At 48.7% G+C, this 18,677-nt stretch overlaps 1 protein-coding gene across 1 annotated transcript in view; it reads right to left on the bottom strand.

Annotated features, from left to right (window-relative positions):
• Window positions 1-18,677, bottom strand: part of DNAAF8 (dynein axonemal assembly factor 8) — an 84,447-nt gene that overhangs the window by 28,392 nt on the left and 37,378 nt on the right. Inside the window, exons 14-20 of the mRNA XM_057372341.1 lie at window positions 14,227-14,343; window positions 11,779-11,923; window positions 9,346-9,568; window positions 7,437-7,543; window positions 4,392-4,546; window positions 3,027-3,171; window positions 81-200 (exon numbers count right to left, since the gene is read on the bottom strand). Coding sequence (XP_057228324.1) covers window positions 81-200; window positions 3,027-3,171; window positions 4,392-4,546; window positions 7,437-7,543; window positions 9,346-9,568; window positions 11,779-11,923; window positions 14,227-14,343 — 1,012 coding nt within the window. The remainder of the gene's footprint in view (window positions 1-80; window positions 201-3,026; window positions 3,172-4,391; window positions 4,547-7,436; window positions 7,544-9,345; window positions 9,569-11,778; window positions 11,924-14,226; window positions 14,344-18,677) is intronic.

The following is an 18,677-nucleotide window of genomic DNA, read 5'->3' as shown; positions in this document are numbered from 1 at the left end:
CAGCCCAACCCAACCATTTCCTGAGTGTCTGATGCTGGAAAAGCCAGCAAAGGACAGAGCAGTTGCCAGCCCTGACCTACCCAGGCTCTGCAGCAAGGTCTCGGTGTAGGGTGCCCCATGGAAGCACAGCGAGGGCTCCAGCCCAGTGGCTGCAGGGTGGACACTGCTCAGGCCTGGCTTGGCCAGCTCCTCCATCAGCCCTGTGCTCAGAACAGCAGRAGAGTGTGAGCAAGGCAGGGCTCAGCTAAGCCTGACAGGAAAACACTCTGCTGGCAAATGTGTGAGTCCCTGGCCAGAGCTCTGTGAGAGACTGGGCTCATCCAACACCCCAAATGCCACTGAACCATCTCCTCTCCCCAAAATCACACTGATCACTTAAAGTGGGGCAAGTAGCTGTGGAAAACTGGGACTGGGCCACAGCTCTCTCTGGCTTTTTTTTTGTTTCTATCCCCTTCTAACTCCTGCTAGGAACAGAAACRTGGAGTAGATGCAGCCATAGAGCTCCTGAATTAAAATAAATCCCTCAAATAAGGTGGTATCCTCTAGGAAGAATCCCAAATGTGACCCAGTGCTCACATGGAGGCCCTCAAGGTGTCTCCCACCTCCAGGCATGGGGCCAAAGCCCTGCATCCCACAGGGCCCACGTGGGCACCGAGGTGTTGCTGGGTTGACAGACCTGAACAGAGACATCATGTTCTGCTCCTGTGGCTCCCAGCCTGGAAAATATCCCATTTCACAGGCACTAAGTGCTTAAAGCAGCAATCTCTCAGATCCCATTCTCTCTCCAAAGAGCTGGGCTGTGCACAGGCAGTGCATTAAGGTGTTGCATACAGTACATTTCCACAACAATTAGTTCAGCCTTCTGTAATAATATTTCAGGCCACAGTTTTAAAGGCTTGTTATTTTTTAAATTACTCTGTACACATTTGATAGCTTCCCACCGTACGAGCCTGTCAAAAATTTGCTGCAGTGGAGCATGGGAAATGGATTATTGGTGCTAGAGGCTGATGACAAAGCTTGGATGTCAAATGTGCCACTGACAATCACCTGCTTCTCAAAATTCAGCAGGCGTGAGGCACCAAAAATGGGCCATCACTGTCACAGCAGCACTGCCTGCTGTTTATTCAAACTCAAGGCATGGCAGAAAGCAAAACTTGGACAGAAATGTATGGGGTTTGAACCTCAGCACAGAGATCCTTWCCCACCTATTTATCTGCTCTATTTCAGGAAGAATTGTTGCATTTTAATTTGCTTTGAAAACTGAACAGTGTTCAAGACTTGGAAGGGACAGCTGCTCTTCAGAGGTATTGATTACAAACACAAAACTCAGTGAGGTGTTTATCCTACTCAGATTCTAATTCTTCTCTACTTCAAATTCTATTCTTCACTTCCCAGAGGCCAAACCAAAGCTTGTGTGGAAAGAATAGCTGCTTTCTCTCTCCAGGGCTCTGGAATATGGACTAAGATATCTTTTTGAATCAGTTCTGATGTACAGATGAAAACAGCACAGAAAACATGGAAAGAGGCATTGGCAAAATCTGTCACAAGCAAAGGGAAAACCCCTGAGTTCTCTACCATGAGGGAAAACATTTTGCCTTTTCAGACTATCCTTTGTTCCAGTCCCACCTATATATTTCTAGTGGAAATTTTCCCATGCAAAACATGAACATAAAATATGAACACAAACTGTGAACACARAATATCAACACAAATCATGAACACAAAACACAAACACAAAGCATCATCTGTGGCACTCAGGGAAGCAGCAAAAACTGCACCTTTTAATGAACAACTTTCCTTGGGTGCAGAGGCACAGGTGACACGGGGCTGTAATTACTGTGCCATGATTAATCCTCTGTGTCTGCACGTGTTTTCAGAACATTCTGTGATAGTCTCAGGAGACAAAGCCCAGGGCTTCTTGAATTGATTTTTTTTTCCCCCTCCAAAGCGCTAAATGTTCTTTCCTATTGTGGATAGATAAAAGGAGGCAACTGGATGAATGTCTCCATCATGGGCTGTTTGGGATGGTGTTAATGGAAGGGTCACCCACAGTGACCTCTCCTTGGGCAGGGCAGGATTTCTGTTCCCTCCTGACCACTGCTGCTGCCTCTGATCCTCCCCACTTGAGATCAATGTCAACTCAACCTTTAATAAAACAGTCTAACTTCAGTAACAAAATTTAGGGCAGCAACTTTTCTGATTTTTGGCAGTTCTACACACAAATTGAATGACCTTTTGGGTTTTTGGAAGTCACAGAGATGCAGGATCAGAACTGAGGCWGACATGAGCAGGTGCTGCCCTCAGGCTCAGTGGCACCGCTGTATTTTGGCTACCCCACCTCTCTGGGCAAAAAGGGCTCCTGAGAGGAGGGGATTGAGGCCATCAARTCACAGCARRGCCTGAGCTGGGRGAGACCCACAAGGATCACTGAAGTCYAGCTGCTGGCYCTGCACAGRACAACCCCAGCCATGTRCACCTCCATGTGCTGAGTGTGAGATGCCAAAGAGACCCCAGCTTGGAATGTCCAGGGACAAACCCAAAGAGGAGGTTACAATTTCACATAAAGGAAAACCAGTTCCCATAAGGATRGATGAGCAGTTCTTTGCTGTAAGGATGGGAAGAAATGCCCAGAGAGGTAGGGGAATCTCTGTCCTTGCAGATTTTTAAAACCTGACTGGAAAAAGCCTGAGCATCCTGACAGACTTCATCACTGATGCTCTGCTGAGCAGGATGTTGGATGAGAAGCCCTCTGAGGCTCCTTCCAGGGGGAACTGCTTGTTGATTCTGAGTTCAGGAGGACTCCAGAGCTAAAGATCAAACAGCTGGCAAAGATCAACAGCTCTGTTGGATGTGTAGTAGTGACTGATTCACACGTTGGTCTGGAAATTCCTACGGCAACCTGAGCAGACCTTGATATTCCCAATAAATATTCCCTGCACTGCACAGCTGTGGTTGGACTGCTGATGTTAACTCACACACACTGACATGCAAACCCTCCTTTCCAGGCTGGACAGGGCAAGCCTTACCTGTCAGCAAGGCAGGGATGTGATGGGTGGCGTTCTCCCTCCTCAGCAGCAAAAGCAGGCAGTGCCTGCGGGCTCCAGAGGGGACATCTCCTCCTGCAGCAACAGCAGGTGAGCTGGAACTCTCACCAGGGCAAAAGACAGCGATCTGGAATGATGAGGGGCAGATTAGACCTGATAAAACCAGATGTAATTACTACAGGGCTTGAGCAAATAGATAAATTACAATGGCATGGCAARATACAGGTCAGCACTGAGCCACAGGAATTCCAATATCTGCGTGTTCTGCGTCATCTTTTCCTGAGACAGAAAAACTTAATTTAAACTCAGGGAAGAGGCTTAACACAAAAACATTCTGCCCTGCAGCTGGACTGGGCTGAAACCACAGCTGTTGTAACTCATCTGATATATGGTACCATCCTAAGTCACTCAGGTGATCTGGAGTCCCAAATGAAGGGGTGATTTTCAGAAATTTTAGCTCCAAACAGCTCATTGGAGCAATGGTTGCTGCTGTTAACTCCTTCATGGCCCTTTAGCAGCATGCTCCAAATATCTGGCTATTTGGGCTGCACTATTCCATAAATAGCCATAGTCATTCTATAAAATATTACAGGCAGGGGCCTTGTTATTCCCTAGGTTTGATCACAGAACAAGCAAAAAGAGGGGATTTGTAGAGCTTGATTTGCAAAATCATGCATTTCCTGACTGGCATAGCAAAGAACCCTCAGCAGGATGATTTGAAGGGAGGGGCCCATTCCTTTGTGAGAGGAGGTGTCATTTGATCCCTGTGGGATTTATAATGTAAGAAGTGCAGCACTGGACTTCTTGCATATGTTAAGTCTGACTGCAATCTTGCATTTGTGATTATTGCTGTTTCCTTAGGCTGACTTGTCAAAATGCCAAGTGCAGTTTAACTCAAACCTATCACCACAGCAGGCACAGTTTCAAAGAAAAAAAAAGTTATTTTTGACAGTTCTTGTTGAAACCCATCTGGAATGCACTGAAATAGGGATCAAATATCAGTGAAGCCCCTTCTCCTGAACAYCCCTGTGCAGATCAGAGAGTGTTCWTTTGGTTCATGGGGCTTCCTGCCTGCCCTTGTTCATTCTGATATCAATAGTAAAATCCACGTTGCCTTTGCTAGGAGTAGGATGGTGAATTTACACTCCTGTCCTCCATGAGAGGCCCAGGCTTTGTGGGATTTTCCTCCTGCAGGAAAAGCCAGCACTGAAAGCAGCCAGAGCACCACTCACAGGAACAGGGAGAACTGGAAAAGAGGGAATGGTGTCCTCGGAGCACCTCCTGGAGCAGTGCTGGCAGGATTGGCTGCACAACAAGGGGTACCCCAGGGCAGCAGGGGCACAGTACCTGCCCTGCTGTCATGCCCAGCACCAGAGCCTGCAGTGCTGAGAGCTGCAGCCGGCGGAGTCCCTGCAGCACAAAGCCCCGGCGAGCACAGGCTGAAAGCACGGCCCCGTAGGCACATGGGGGCACCACAGGTGACACCAGCAGAATGATGTCCCCTAGAGCAACGAGAGGGAAGAAAAGCAGCGTGTTATTGTCACRGGAGCCATGGTGTCAGAGCAAGGCAGCTCTCCCAGCTCCCCCTTGAAGCAAACAGTCATATCCTGAGAGCTGACCCCGTGTTTCACGGTTTGTTTGCTGCATCCAGCTCATTGTGACTGCAATCCAAGGCCAGCCCAGAGTGGGAAAGCTTATGGCATCATCAGGAGTAGGTTTATGAATCATCAAATGAGATGAGGCAGTGTGTGTCCCCAGGCAGGGTGGCAGTGCTGTCCCCATGAAGCCCCCAGTGCTCAGGGCAGGGCTGAGGGACTGAGGCTCTCCTGAGCCTGGACACTCCAGTGAGTGACCAAACAGGGCAACAGGAACTCCTTGTTCCTGGTCAGTTTGCCCACTACAAAGCACATGAAGCAGCCCTGGCCATTCCTTTCTGCTGTTACTGGTGTTCTGATCCTGATCTGCTTCAGCAATTCCTGCTCAGCTCCACCTCCTGCTTCTCCCTTCCCTATTCCTGCCCTCACCCTTCACCCCAGACCTGTCTGGTGGCACAAGCTYTTGAAGCTCTGGACCACCTGTGATGTCACCTTTGAGCTTCCCAGGTTCCTTGGACATCTCAGTAATGTCCTACCTGATCCTTGCCCTGTCCTACCTGATCCTCTCCCCCAGGTCTGGCTGCTTGAGCTCTTCTTGCATCCCTCATCCCAGATATGAGGTTGTAGAAGCAACTGGAATTTACCTTGGGCTAGAACCTTGGGTTTTTAGAGTCCTGTTTTCCAAGGTGAATCCCAGGCTCAGTGCCAGCCAGGARCAAGCTCAGGAGGCAGAGCCTCCAAGGCCTCCCTTGCAGCCTAAGCCCCATCTTAGGCACTACAAGACAAGCTCAAGGCTTTTCCCTGAAGCTTCTGATCTACCTGAGGTCTCTGTTTTTACCATGACCTCCATTACTACACTTTCTTAGTCCCAACACAGCTTTTTTATCCCTTACAAAGTACATTCACATCTCCATAARCTGCCAAGAGCGAGCTCTGAAGACAAATCCTCAGTTCCACTCCTATGTGGGTTCCCTCCACACTGCCCCTTTAATTTCTCTAAGCTTTAACCAACTGATTTAATGAGATTGGAGGAGTTTTCTCTGTGTCCCGATTGATTTTGAGGGTAGGACAGTGAATATTTCTTTTTTATTCTGGATATTGTGATATGGAGATGTCCTGCCAAGGTTCAGCCTGGTAGTTCAAAGTAGCACCAAACCAAGGGAACCCTCATATTTATCCCTAAGGATGGTACAGGCAGGGTGGGTGTTTCTTTGCCTAAAATCTCTCTTTGGCTTTATGGCTTGAGCACTGGCTTTTAGCCATATTCATGATATGGGAACTGTCAAAATCTGAGATTGTGAGTGGGAGGATTTTGGTTCCTCTCCAGTTGATAGCACTTTTAGAAACATTTCTTGCACACATATATCCCAAATCAACAAGAATATCTGCTTGGGTCACTAAAACTTTGATTATTGAGAGGGGACAAATCTACCTGGTGGGAGCTGCAGCACCTCTGCTCTCTGCATGGGTGAATTCCTGGCTCCAAGAGGAGCTGCTGGAGAGCTGAGGGAAGGAGTCAGTGACTGTTTCTTTGCCTGAAAACCCCAAGGGTRTCAGCTCCCAGACCAGATTTCCAGCTCCCCTTGCCAGAGCAAAGTTATCTGAGGAGCAAAGCTTGCCAGTGGCTTCCTGAGCCCCCATCCAGATGGAAYGTGGTGGGGTGGAACTGAGCAGCCCACAGCAACTGTGAATCATTAATGGCCAGAAAAGRAGGGAGGGAGGCAGCAAATGTGACTCATCCCATCAGTAGCCACCAGCTGCCATCAATCCCAATCCCAAATAACAGAGCCAAGGGCTGGCTGCCAAACTACCTGAGTTAACACGTGCCAAAAGAGGGAAAACTGTCTCAAAACTGGTTTGTTCCTTTCTCCCTYCTCTATTTTCYTTCCTTTCCACTCCTTTTTCATCATTTTGGCCCATGTTTTCATCTTTCCTCGTGGATTCATTCTTTTGGCAATGTAATCCCCCAAGCCTTCCTTCCCTGTCACCACAGCCCTGCTTTCCTTCTGCCATCTCCTCTCTGACAGCTGCTGAACTTCTGCTCCCCTCAGGCTTCCTTCCTGTCAAACCACCTTCACTGGGGGAGCAGAAACCAACCCAGAGCTCCACGAGCATGGTCCAAACCCCCCCTGCAGCCCAGATCTGCTGTGCCAGGCCCACTGCAGGGGATGCTGGCCTTTACAGCAGGACCCCAACACCTTTTAGCCAGCTTGGACACTGCTTGCTTCTAGTTAGGTACAAACTCAGGAGCTGGACGTGACTCCTAGGAAGGGAAAAAAAGGGATTGAAGTGGATCCAGGTGATACCCAGTTGTTATGAGTCCCACAAAGTGCTCTCCTTTCTGACTGTGGTCAGTCCTGCCCTAAATGAAGCCTTAACCATTGAATTGCCCTGACTGTAATATTCCATCTTCACCAGATAGGCAGGTGATCTCTGATCTGATAAAAAAGCAGTATAAGGACTCTGTTAGCTCTTCATGTGAATGTTCCTTTGATGAACAGGTCCTTCTGTGCAGACATTTCCTGTGCAGTGTTTTTTTGTTTCTTTTTCTGCCCTTCAGTGACATCTATGCAGCCCCCAGGCCTCCAGCAGCTGCTCCCATGAGGAGGTGCCACTTGTCTGTTGTTTCATTTTACGCAAGGATGTCCCACTAGAAATTCACTCCTGGGCCAGAACTGGCCAGGTCACAGCCCTGAGCAATCCAGGGAGGCAGGATTGCCTCAGGTGGGTTTGTGCACAGTAATGTTGTCAGTGATGGAGAGCCATAAACCCTCAGGTTTAGTTCCCTAACACTGACCTTTGGTAGTTGAGACAAGCATGGCTGGAGGTCGAGGCAGCAGCAAGCCCTGGAGATCAACTTTTTCTTCATCTGCTCCTGCCCCAGTTGATGAAGGACTCTGAGAGCTGCAGAAAAAATGATAAATATTAAATGAAAAATATTAAAAGGTTCTGACTCAAACCTACTTTCTGTGACAAATCCAAGGCCACAGAAGCTTCTCTGGTAAAACTGCTTTACTGGAAAAGCCATTTCAATCCCTTGTCCGTGACATGAGCTGCATCAAGGTCTCTCAGACTGAATTTCTTTTCATATTACTCCCCCTGAGGCTCTCTGTGTTCAATTAAAAGTAGCTAATGCAAAGTAGCCAGCTTGGCAAAGAAATCTGGGAATCAAGAAATATGTCAGGCTGCACTAGCAGAGCTTCTCCCACCCACAGACACATCCTTGATGCTATTCACTTCGGGTTCTTTAGGCTGAGTTTAACCAGTTTGAAGAGTTCGTGTTAGGCAACAAGCACCATCCAGTCTGGCAGAGCTGCTCCTGCCAGTGAAAGCTCCACAACATTGCTGCACATCTGAAAGGACCCAGGCAGGGCAGGGTGAACAGAAGGTGTGGTGGAAAGCCAGGGACTGTCAGGGAACAGTTTTGGCTGGGACTGTGAGCTCAGGCTGCTCAGACAAACCTGCCTCATCCCCTGCCACCAGCACGGAGCCGGCTGGAACACATCCTGCTCGCTCACTCCCAGGAGCCCACAGCATTTGCAAGTCTAATCTGCAAAGGGCAATCCGAGCTGCAGTTTGTATTCCTGCCTCCCAACAGACCAAATTACCAGCATTAAGAGTGCGTTATTTAGAATGTAGCACCGCTCCGGACCCAGTTATACCAGAGGAGCAGAATTCTTCATCTTTGTAAGAGGGAAAAAGCATCCCCGAGGAAAATAAAGAGAATGAAACTTGGCCAAATTGATTTTTTTTTTCACATCTTCAGAATGAAAATGATGGGAGTTTCTGGTCGTGGGTGAGCACAACTGAACTGTGACATGCAATCCTCCACGGCAATCCACAGGTTAACCCCACATGGCTGAGCTCTGCCACCCCACASAAGCACTGACAGCACTGCAGAGGATCTCACCTGCAGCCTCTGACTGTGCCACCCTGCACCCAGGATCAGCCAGAATCCCTAAAACTCCCTCCAGAGCCCACAGGTGCAGGGCCTTGCCTGAGCTCTCTGCAGTAGAGTTTCTCATGCAGTTAAAGGTTTAGAAGCCMCCCTTCATCTTCACACACTTCTCTCATCATCCTCCAAAGGATTTTTTTCCTATTGAATCCCTTTATCAGCTGATATGGGGGGGACAAGGCAAGGCCAGAGCAGGTTTCCTAGGACAGGGGCACTCAGTGACAGCCTTGCAGCTCTTCTCCAGCACCTGATCTCCACATCTGGCTGCAAAGTGTGAATTACAGGCATGGATACCAGGGAGCAGGGAATGGTATTCCACTTCTCAGAAATCTGTGACCTGAGGGAAGGGCTGGGGCTGTGTCAGGGAGGGCTCAGGCTGGAGATCAGGGAAAGGTTCTTCTGTCCCCAGAGGGTGCTGGCACTGCCCAGGCTCCCCAGGGAATGGTCCCGGCCCCGAGGCTGCCACAGCTCCAGGAGCGTTTGGACAGCGCTGCCAGGGATGCACAGGGTGGGATTGTTGAGGGGTCTGTGCAGGGCCAGGGATTGGATCCATGATCCCTGTGGGTCCCTTCCCACTCGGGATGTTCCATGATTCTATGATCTGCTGCAGAAGAGAAGGACTTTTGCAGATTTTACAAGTGGTTTGGAAATACAGAAGTAGCAGGATTGCTCCCCTGCACTGCTGCACTCCAGAGCACTGAGTACCTGCCCACCCTCCATAGCTCACAGCTCCCACCACCCTGGGCCATACCTGTGAGCTGGGGGCAGGACTGCAGCAGCTCTCCCTCCAAACCAGAGGCACAGCTCCCTGTGCAGCCGGCTGGGCAGGGGCAGGGACACGAGAGGCTCTGCTCGGCTGCCAGAGCCACGGGTGATGTCCTGCAGGGTGTCACGGGCTTTGGGCCCTCTCACACATAATGCCAGCACTGGGGGCACCTTGCCAGGCTCTGAGGTGTAGGAGGAAGGCAGATTTTCTGTGGAAACAAAAACATGTGTGAGTAAAACATGGCACAACCCATCCCGAGGTCATTCATTCCACTCAGGTGCTCCTTTCAGATCTGCCAGAGCCAGACCTCAACAGAGAAACCACCTGGTCATCTGTCCTGGGACCACCTGGTTCCCTGTCCTGGGGGAGATTTGCTGGCAGTACCTGCACACTTTTACCCAAAAGCAAACCTGAGGTTATCCAGGGCAGTCTGAAAAAGGAGCAGTTGGTTGCCTCCTGTTTACTGTGAAAAGTTCTTACAGAGCAGGTGACCCACTGGAAGGGTCCCTGCCCATGGAACTTGGTGGTTTTTAGGGTCTTTTCCAGCCCAAACTGGGACTCTAAGCCAGCACTTCAAGTTCCTGTGTGCTGTTTTGTTCAGGAGCACAAGCAAGGTTGGGGGATTGAAGCACAGACAGGACAAGAACAGGGCCTGAGGAAAGGGATGTTTTTGAAGGGCATCGCAAACTGGAAATCTGGGGATTTCTTTTCTTTTATTATTCCCTTCTGCATCAAATACAGATTTTGTACAATGCTCTATGATCCAGGCAAATATTTGATTTGTCACCTTTAATTTTCTGCCAGGATTTGAACCGTGCCTTCCCTTATTTCCTGCACCAACTCTTCCCTGTGACTGGCAAAACTCTCTCCATGTCTTCTGCCAGCAGAGTTGGGACCCAGCAACCAACCCGAGAAAAAGCAAATTTGCCTCCTTTGCAGTTCTTACTGCAGATGTCAGAAAAAGSAGCAAAGTGTGCAATTTCCTTCTCTTAGGTTTAAAAACCTCAAAGGTTTAAAAACATRTTCAAATACATCATTTCTTGCATAAGAATCAGAAGGCAGAACACAAATCTGCAGAGCAAGTAGATAATGGAGCAACTGGCTGTAAATATTTAAAACAGTAATTTTAGAATTATCAAGCTAAGGGTAAAAATCTAATTTACAAACTTGCACAGCAGTTCTCAGCCCAAATGAATTGTCTCTTCATACGAAATGTTCCTAAATAATGGTGCATGGTGCAGAGCATTGGAGCAGAGCTGCTGCCTGTCAGCTCCTAATGACTGCTGTTTTTATGGTTTTTATTCCTTTCTGGAGCCCTCCCTCATCTCCCCAGCTCTCACCAGGAATGTGTTACGTGCACAGCACCCAGACAGCAGCAACTGCAATCCCATTCCTGAGGCAGTCTGCTCCTATTACTTTCAAATGCAAAAATGGAACAAGAAGACTGGGGAATTTTCTYGGGTTAAGCTGATTCTTCATTCCCCTTCTGCCAGAGGAAAAGGAAAYCCATTTCTCTCCCTCTCAGCTTGCCATATCCCAAGAGAAATGGATTGTCTGGGTGAGATGGTGCCACATTCAAACCTTCCAGGAGAATTTCTTGCCTCAAAAGGARGCAAAAGCCACAAGCAGAGGCAATCTCTAAACTCTGCAGCTAAGGGAACACCTGTTGCTCTGGAGCTTTGTTGCAGTAGCAACCARTAATATTCCATAATGCTTTAAGAGAGGCTTCAACATCTCTGTTTCTCAAATGGGGGAAAAAAAAGACCTGAGTGGTACATGCCAATATTTGAAACATKGGTGTGTGGTGTTAAAGACATTGTGATTTGAGTTCAGAGCCCCAAATCATGTTTATTTACTTTATCTCGCTGGTCTCCCATCTCAGGCGGGATTCTATTAAATAATGTGACATTTTGGTGATGCTTTATCAGCCAATGCAATTAYAGCACAGACAAATCAGTACTCCTGGAGTCCCACAGGCAATGAGATGGGGGAATTGTGGAAGAGGGAGGGTGGATTTTCTGAAGCTAAAACCTTCAGTAGTATCAGTGGGGAACTAAAAGATTATATTGAACTCACACAAGACTAATCCTGGAGCTCAGGGCMCTGCAGTGTGGGAAAGCTCATTGCAAAGGAACAACAACTAAAGTCTGAGACCCAAAAATGTATCAAGGGTTAAAAATTCAGCTCATGCATGTTCAGCACCRGGAACAGAAGGAAAGGAACAAGGTTATCCTATCATTTCTTTTGGGGAATATATAGGAACTGATAAAACAGCCATCACGCAAATCTGACTCTCTCATCACTCTTCACCTCAGTGCATTTCCAGATCTTTGCCTTGCTCATCATCACCATCACCATCATCATCATCACCATCACCATCAGCACCCAGTGGAAGCTCTGGAGGGGCACAGAGCTCACCTGAGCTGGAGAGCAGCAGCTCCTGCCCGGGGTAGAGCAGGCGGAGGCCGCAGACATCGAGCCCTGAGCCCAGCAGCAGCTGCAGCGTGTGATGGGTCTCCAGGGGGCTCCGGAGGAGAGCCTGGAACAGCAGCACCATGGCAACCTGGACAGCAAGAGGAAAACATGGAAAAACGAGGGGAATGCTTCCAAACCCTCCACAGCCTCAGAGCTGGAGCTCCCAGGTTGGATCTGTGCTGCTGCAGCTACAGAGAGGCTGAGGTTTGGTTTCTGTTTCTGTGCAGTTCACACAGAAGGCTCTTGGCTTTGGACTAAATCCCAGCTAGCAGTGACAATTATAATTTCCTCTATTTTTGCTGATATGACTGTGCCTTTTGTCAYGAAAAACCTACTGGTAAAGAGCTGCAAGGCCTCTGGGGCAGAGAGCACAGTGCATCCCTTCTGCTGTTAGCTTTSTGCAGCACCATTTGCCCATCTTTCTGGAGGATTAAATAATAATAGACCAACTGGTTGTTTCTCCCTGCCTATAACAGCAACAAAATCAACACTAAAAAAAATATCAAAAGACAAACACATCAYTGGTACTGTCCCAAATTTACATTTCAGAGTCCTCTTTACCAGCCTAACCCAATTCAGCCCATCCTGGCATGTAGGAAGACACACACCAACATGTTCTGAATGTTTATACCCCAAAGGAGAGAAAATTATTATTATTTTTCCCATCAGAGAAATAAATTGTTTTAAAAAGCAAGCACAATACTTCAAGATCAAGTTGTGTTGTGGATAATAAATTGTCCAGCTGGGGATCAGATAAAGTGATTTTCTGGCCCCAAATTTGAGCATCTCCTGGATGTAGAGCAGCACAAGGATTTCCCCAGCTCAAGGTTTATGGCTGCAGCAAACGCCAAATGAATCCATCACTACCGGACACTTGAAATGAAATGCTGCTCCCCCATAAAGACATTATGAGGCTTTACCATCATGATAAATGAAGGTATAAATTTACTCAAATCATATAAAAGTGGTCTAATTAGGAATAAAAGCTCCATTTCTTTATGTTTGTCTAGCTCAAGCTCTGCTGCTATTAACCCAGCACTCACAGCAGCCAGGAAGGAAGAATTTTCCTGTAGCARCTCTGAGTCCCTGGGGCTGCCTGGGCTTGGGGCCAGCTGTGATAACGCAGCCACCCAGCACTGGGAAACCTCAGAAGAGCCTGTCTGCCTTTCCTCAGGAGCCTGGCACTTGGCTGTGCTCTCCATTGCAGCTTGGTTGAGTTGTGCCCACCCTGCTCTCAGACATGACTGATTCTGGCCCCTGTCTGAACCCTGGACTTTCTGCCTTGGCTGTKGCCCTGGGGACTCCCACCYGCAGGGCTGTGTCCAGYTCTGGGCCACCAGCACAGGAAAGACATTGGCCAGCTGGAGAGAGTCCAGAGGAGGCCATAAGGATGTTCCAAGGGCTGGAGCCCCTCTGCTCTGGAGCCAGGCTGGGAGAGCTGGGGATGCTCACCTGGAGAGGAGAAGGCTCCAGGGAGAGCTCAGAGCCCCTGCCAGGGCCTAAAGGAGCTCCAGGAGAGCTGGAGAGGGACTGGGGACAAGGGATGCAGGGACAGGACACAGGGAATGGCTTCCCAGTGCCAGAGGGCAGGGATGGATRGGATATTGGGAAGGAATTGTTCCCTGTGGGAGTGGTGAGGCCCTGGCACAGGGTGCCCAGAGAAGCTGTGGCTGCCCCTGGATCCCTGGCAGTGTCCAAGGCCAGGCTGGACATTGGGGCTTGGAGCAGCCTGGGACAGTGGAAGGTGTCCCTGCCATGGCAGGGGTGACACTGGATGGGTTTTGAGGTCCCTTCCCACCCAAACCAGTCTGTGGCTCTGTGACCCTCAGCTGACCCTGCTGGCCCTGCCCTGCCCTCAGGAACAGCTCATCTCACACGGGTGAGGTCCTGCACATTTTGGGCTGCACACCTCAAYATGAGCTCATTGAAATCACCTGAACCTTCTCCTCTCCTGGGGTGAAATGAGCAGAATTATTCCCTATTTGTTCATACACCAMACACAGTTCCTGAAGGTCAGGCAGTACCAGAACCTTCAGAAATTCCTTACTTTCTGAGCCCAAGTTTAATCAAAGTTGTGCTGTTTACTGGCTTACAGTCAAGCGGTTTCAGGTTATCAAAATTTTGTCTACTGTTAGTGATTTGCACCTGGTTGGTRGCAATTTCTGCAGCCCACACGTTTCAAAGTTTAATCTTCTGTGGCTCAGAGCAATCAGCACATCAATACCAATGACATAAAATACTCAGCTGATATATTTAGGTCTGAGTGAAAAATACTTCAAGATCAGTATTTGTATCAAACCTCAAGAGTGAAATATTCCAGGGCACCTCATTGTGTCTCAGTGTCCCCCTCAGCCCCAGGTGAGGGAGGAGGGGCTGTTTGTTGTTCTTTACCTCGGTGTCTGTGTCTCTGCAAGCCTCCATGGCGCTGCTGTCAGGGAAGTGTTTGTCATCACTCTCAACTGTCTGCCAGTAAAATCCCTTTGGCACTGCAAACACCTTCTCCACCGCCTGAAACGCACAAAGGACAGCTCTCACTTCCATGGTATCTTGGTCCCTTAAAATAAAGCAGGAAAAACCAGGATCTTATGGCCACAGAGCACACAGGGATGTACCAGGTGGATTAAACTCAGTCCCAGTGTTGTTAATTTATGCAATGTGCTTTCTTACAACCATTCCAGTAACTCCCATTAAATGATATCCCAAGAATATSAATCTGCAACTGCTTCCTGAGAGCCTGGGCATTCTCAGGGTCCAACCCAGTGACTCCCCAAAGCACAGAGCACCCACAGACATCACCATCAGCTGAGCCCCCGATTGTCCCTGSCTGTGTTGAGCACTCAGCAGAAAAGGGCTCTGTGAAAGCAATGCTCTAATTAACTAATCAAATGGAAGGGCTGGGAAGGGATTGCATGAACTTCTACATGCCTGTAGCCAAAAWAGCACATTTCTCCTGTGCTCATGTCACCACAAGTGACACATATCTGTAAGCCTCGTCGTGCCACATCCTCATGGATCGGCAAAAAACTGGCATTTAGGTCACAGCTCGCCACAAGTGCAGCATTTCCCAGGCTCAGCACCTTATTTTGTTTCTCATCCATTTTCTGGGCAGCCAAGCAAGCAACTTGTACAAGTGCAAGTGTAAGGATGTGTCACTCAGGAGAATGTGCTGTGACTGCACGCTGTGTGAGCAAGGCCACAGTCCAGGGACAAAGGCAACTCCTGAAAGTCATGTTTGTCAAGCTCTGCTTTGAACATTCCAGAAACACAGATGCGTTTGGGCAGAGTTCTCAGGGGGAGCAATCATTCCAAGGATGGAAAATGATAAAAAAAAAAAAGTTTTAAAACACAGGCTCAGATGTAGCTCAGAGAGGTTTCAGACTTTTAAAGTTTCTACTTTGATTTACAGCAGGCGTTAATTTGTCCTCAGCTCATGTGGCCTGACCTTTTCAAAACAGAAAAAGAAATTAATTTTCAACATGGTCTCATCAGGACTTTTATGATGGAGAGAAAAGGGGCTAACCCTGCATGGAGAAGCATCCACCCTGCTTTATGARCTCCATATAATGCTGTTTAATTGTGTGATCACCTGAGAGATTTCTGGTGTGCTGCTCAACAAATGATGGGCACTTCAGAGCATTCTACAAATGTTTCAAAGTAACAACCGGAAAATGAAATTTATTTGAATATTAAAACCTCTCTGACAACTGCCTTTCCACTTCAGCAACCTTTTGTGTTGTCTCCTTTGTCTGTTTCCTGTGCTTCATGAGATATTTGCCTGAAAGCAGAGCTGGGGATTTCACTTTTCACCCTGTTTCAGTCAGATCAGCTGCACCAAACCAAGAGCTTTGGCATCTCCCAGTGGATCTGTCCATTCTGTCCTGAAATCCATCATTCCCCAGCCTCCACTGGTGATATTACACTTGGTTGCTCTGGAAAATATCATCAGAGGAAAAGTGGATTTAAGGAACAGATCTTCTCCRTTTCCAAGGCACAATGCCAGCTCCTGCATCCTGGCACAGTGCAGTGAGCCCAGAGAAGCCCTACAAAGTGAGAATGCAGCAAAATCCCAGTTTTCTGTTTGTTCAACCTGTTCCTTGGACAAACCTGATGTCTGTGAATGTTCGAGAAGGAAAAGAAGGGACAAATGTGGTCAAACCAACACCAGGCTCTATTTCTACAAAAACCTTCAGGATAATCACTCAGCCCCAGGACACAGGCTGGAAAATCCAAGGGGAGCACCCTGTGATCCGTGGGGACCCCAGGGTGCTGCTCCATGGCCGCAGCAGGGATGTGGCCACACCTGGGAAGCAAAGCCTGTGACAGGGAATTGTTCCTGTCACTGTCACATTCTGTTTTCTGACAGCAACCCCAATGGCAGTTCAGAAAATGGAGCTTGAAAAGTCTTATTTCTCCCAGAAAATCTTTCTCCTCATGAATTAGAAAGCAGACAGATGGCTGCAGGATGAGAGCCCTGCTTTGTCCAGCATGGCTAAAATGTCCCAGTGGAGAGCTCCTGACACAGCCTTCCTCTGCCATGAGCAGGGAAAACAGAGAAAACAGGGAGAAAGCCACTTTCCCTGGGATGTAGGAGAGAATTGCAGAGAGCCAGTGGTTCTAACACTGAGCTGAGCYCTTTTGGACACAAAACACAGAGGGACCCACTGCAGGCAGCTGCAGGAGCMCTCTCTCACTGCAATAACTCGGACACTGTTTGTGTTTATGATCCTTCAGTGTTACTTTTAATGTTCCAATAGAGGATAGGTGTGAGAATTATATGAGTTTCACCTCAGGGCTGGTTCTTCTCCCTCCTCCAACATCCCAGCAGCTGTAAATCCTTCCCCAAGCCCGTGGATGCAGCAGCTCCAAGAGCTGACCTGGTGGGAGGAGAGGAGACTCCCCAAACCCTGCAGGATGAAGGGGCAGCCCAGCCTTTGATCTCTACCTGAAAACCCCTCTCTTGCACGGCTTTGGGGCTGTGAGCTCCTCCCATGTCATAGGAAAAGCCTTTTCCCAGGGAGGAAGGCTCCCTGCCCTCAGCCAACAGCAGTTGCACAGCCCCAGGGACACCAGGACTCACRTTGGGACAGGTTTCAAACCCCAAACCCACGGAACCATAACCATTCCCATGTGTGTCTGCAGGGCTTCTCCCAGCCCTGACACCGTGTCCATCCACACTGCCACTATCAGGAGGAGCACAAATGGAGAGCACATCCACAGCTTCCTGGTTCCAGTTATTCCTTTGTGTCCATTTGTCCTTATTCACTTTGGGTGACAAATTCTGACCTCTGCCACCACGAGTCACTGGAGAAGACCACTCTGTGCCACAGCTGGGATTAAACACACACCAGTTCTTCCAAAAGCATTTAGGAGAAGCCCTGAGCTCCTGCTTTGTTTCAGACAATATTACCCCAATGAAGGCAGACAGTTCTGGGAAGGAAACTTCCAGCACAACAAAAGTGTGCTGTAAAACCCCGAGCAGAAACAAGAATGAGCACATTTCAGAGGAGACTGGAGTAGCAGCAAAGCCATAAATATTTAACTGTCACACAGAAATATGACCAAACCCATGATCCCCTCTTTGTGCATGCAGTGTTTTCTGTTCCCATCTCTGACAACAAAGGCAGAGCTTTTGCTGCCAGATGATCTGAGAGAGTCTTTTAAGTTGCAAGCAGTCTCCAGGCTGCTTCCCAGCCCCAGCAGGAAAACAGAAACTGCAGGAAGAATCCCTGTGTACCCCACAATCTACTCACACACCTCACACACCAGGTGCTTTCCAAGACAAAGATCTGCTCAGCCATTATCTCTGCGAGACAACACCAAACAAACCCCTCGGAGAACGAAACTTCACTTCCAGCAGCTCCCGAGGCAGACTGGGAGTTCTGTGCTGAGGCCACCTCTCCCTGCCAGCCCTGCTGAGCACATTGGGGTAGCAGAGGAAGCACTCCTTTCTCTCACTCAGCAAGGCTCATGTCTGATGTGATTCACCAAATTCTGCCCTTAACRAGGCAGCATCACTCCCAAACTCTCTCCTCTCCCCACTGCTGTGTGCAGCAGCTCTGTTTTCCCGGGGCAATCCAGATGAACACCATGATGGATGTGTTCCCTACACATCTTCCCTCCACACTSTGCTCGTTCTCTTCAGATGGCCACAGAATTCAGTATGGGAAAGTGGAGGCACCACAGGAAGACCCCAGGCAGCAAAAGGTGTGGCTGGAGAGGGCTCATCGAGGAAGGTGGGCAGTTCAGTATTCCAGGCAGTTCAGTATTCCAGGCAGTTTGGAATGGATCTCACTTCCCCTTGTTCTTCTTGTTGGCAGGGAAAGGGATCTCTTAAAGCACAGGAGGCAGAAGTCTGTAACCCCAGCTCTGTGCCCAGCAGCACTAACAGCAAAGCACAGCAGCTCCAGAGCTCTTTCAAGCTGCTCTTTTCAGGAACAGTGAGTGATGGACGCAATCTGAATGCAAGCTATCAAATTTTAGGAAGAATGAAAACCTGTAATGTTTTATTCCTCCCCAAGCTATGCCTTCATCCTCAATGCCAGCTCTGGTAGACATCACTGTAGTCCTTCCTCCTTCTAAAGGTTARGGTTTCTTTATTTACAAATGCCAATGACTGCCTGAACTCCTGGCTCCAGGAAAATCAAAGCAGCACTCAGCCAGGGCTGGGATGTCACCTTTTCCCTTCAAAGTACAGCCATGCAGCTGCTCTGGGCTGCAGCTGTGGATTATTTCCCATAAATGTAAATAGATGAGGYCCCAGGACAGATGTTTGTCCCCCAGACAAGCCATGGCCATGRGGAATCACCAGCCAACGCCTGATCCTGTGCACCAGCTGAGACAAG

This window comes from Malurus melanocephalus, unplaced genomic scaffold, assembly GCF_030028575.1.
Source record: "Malurus melanocephalus ecotype Western Australia unplaced genomic scaffold, MMel_1.1 scaffold_170, whole genome shotgun sequence".
Lineage (NCBI taxonomy): Eukaryota > Metazoa > Chordata > Aves > Passeriformes > Maluridae > Malurus > Malurus melanocephalus.
The sequence above is the reverse complement of the archived record's forward strand: the minus strand, read 5'-3'. Positions and strand labels throughout refer to the sequence as shown.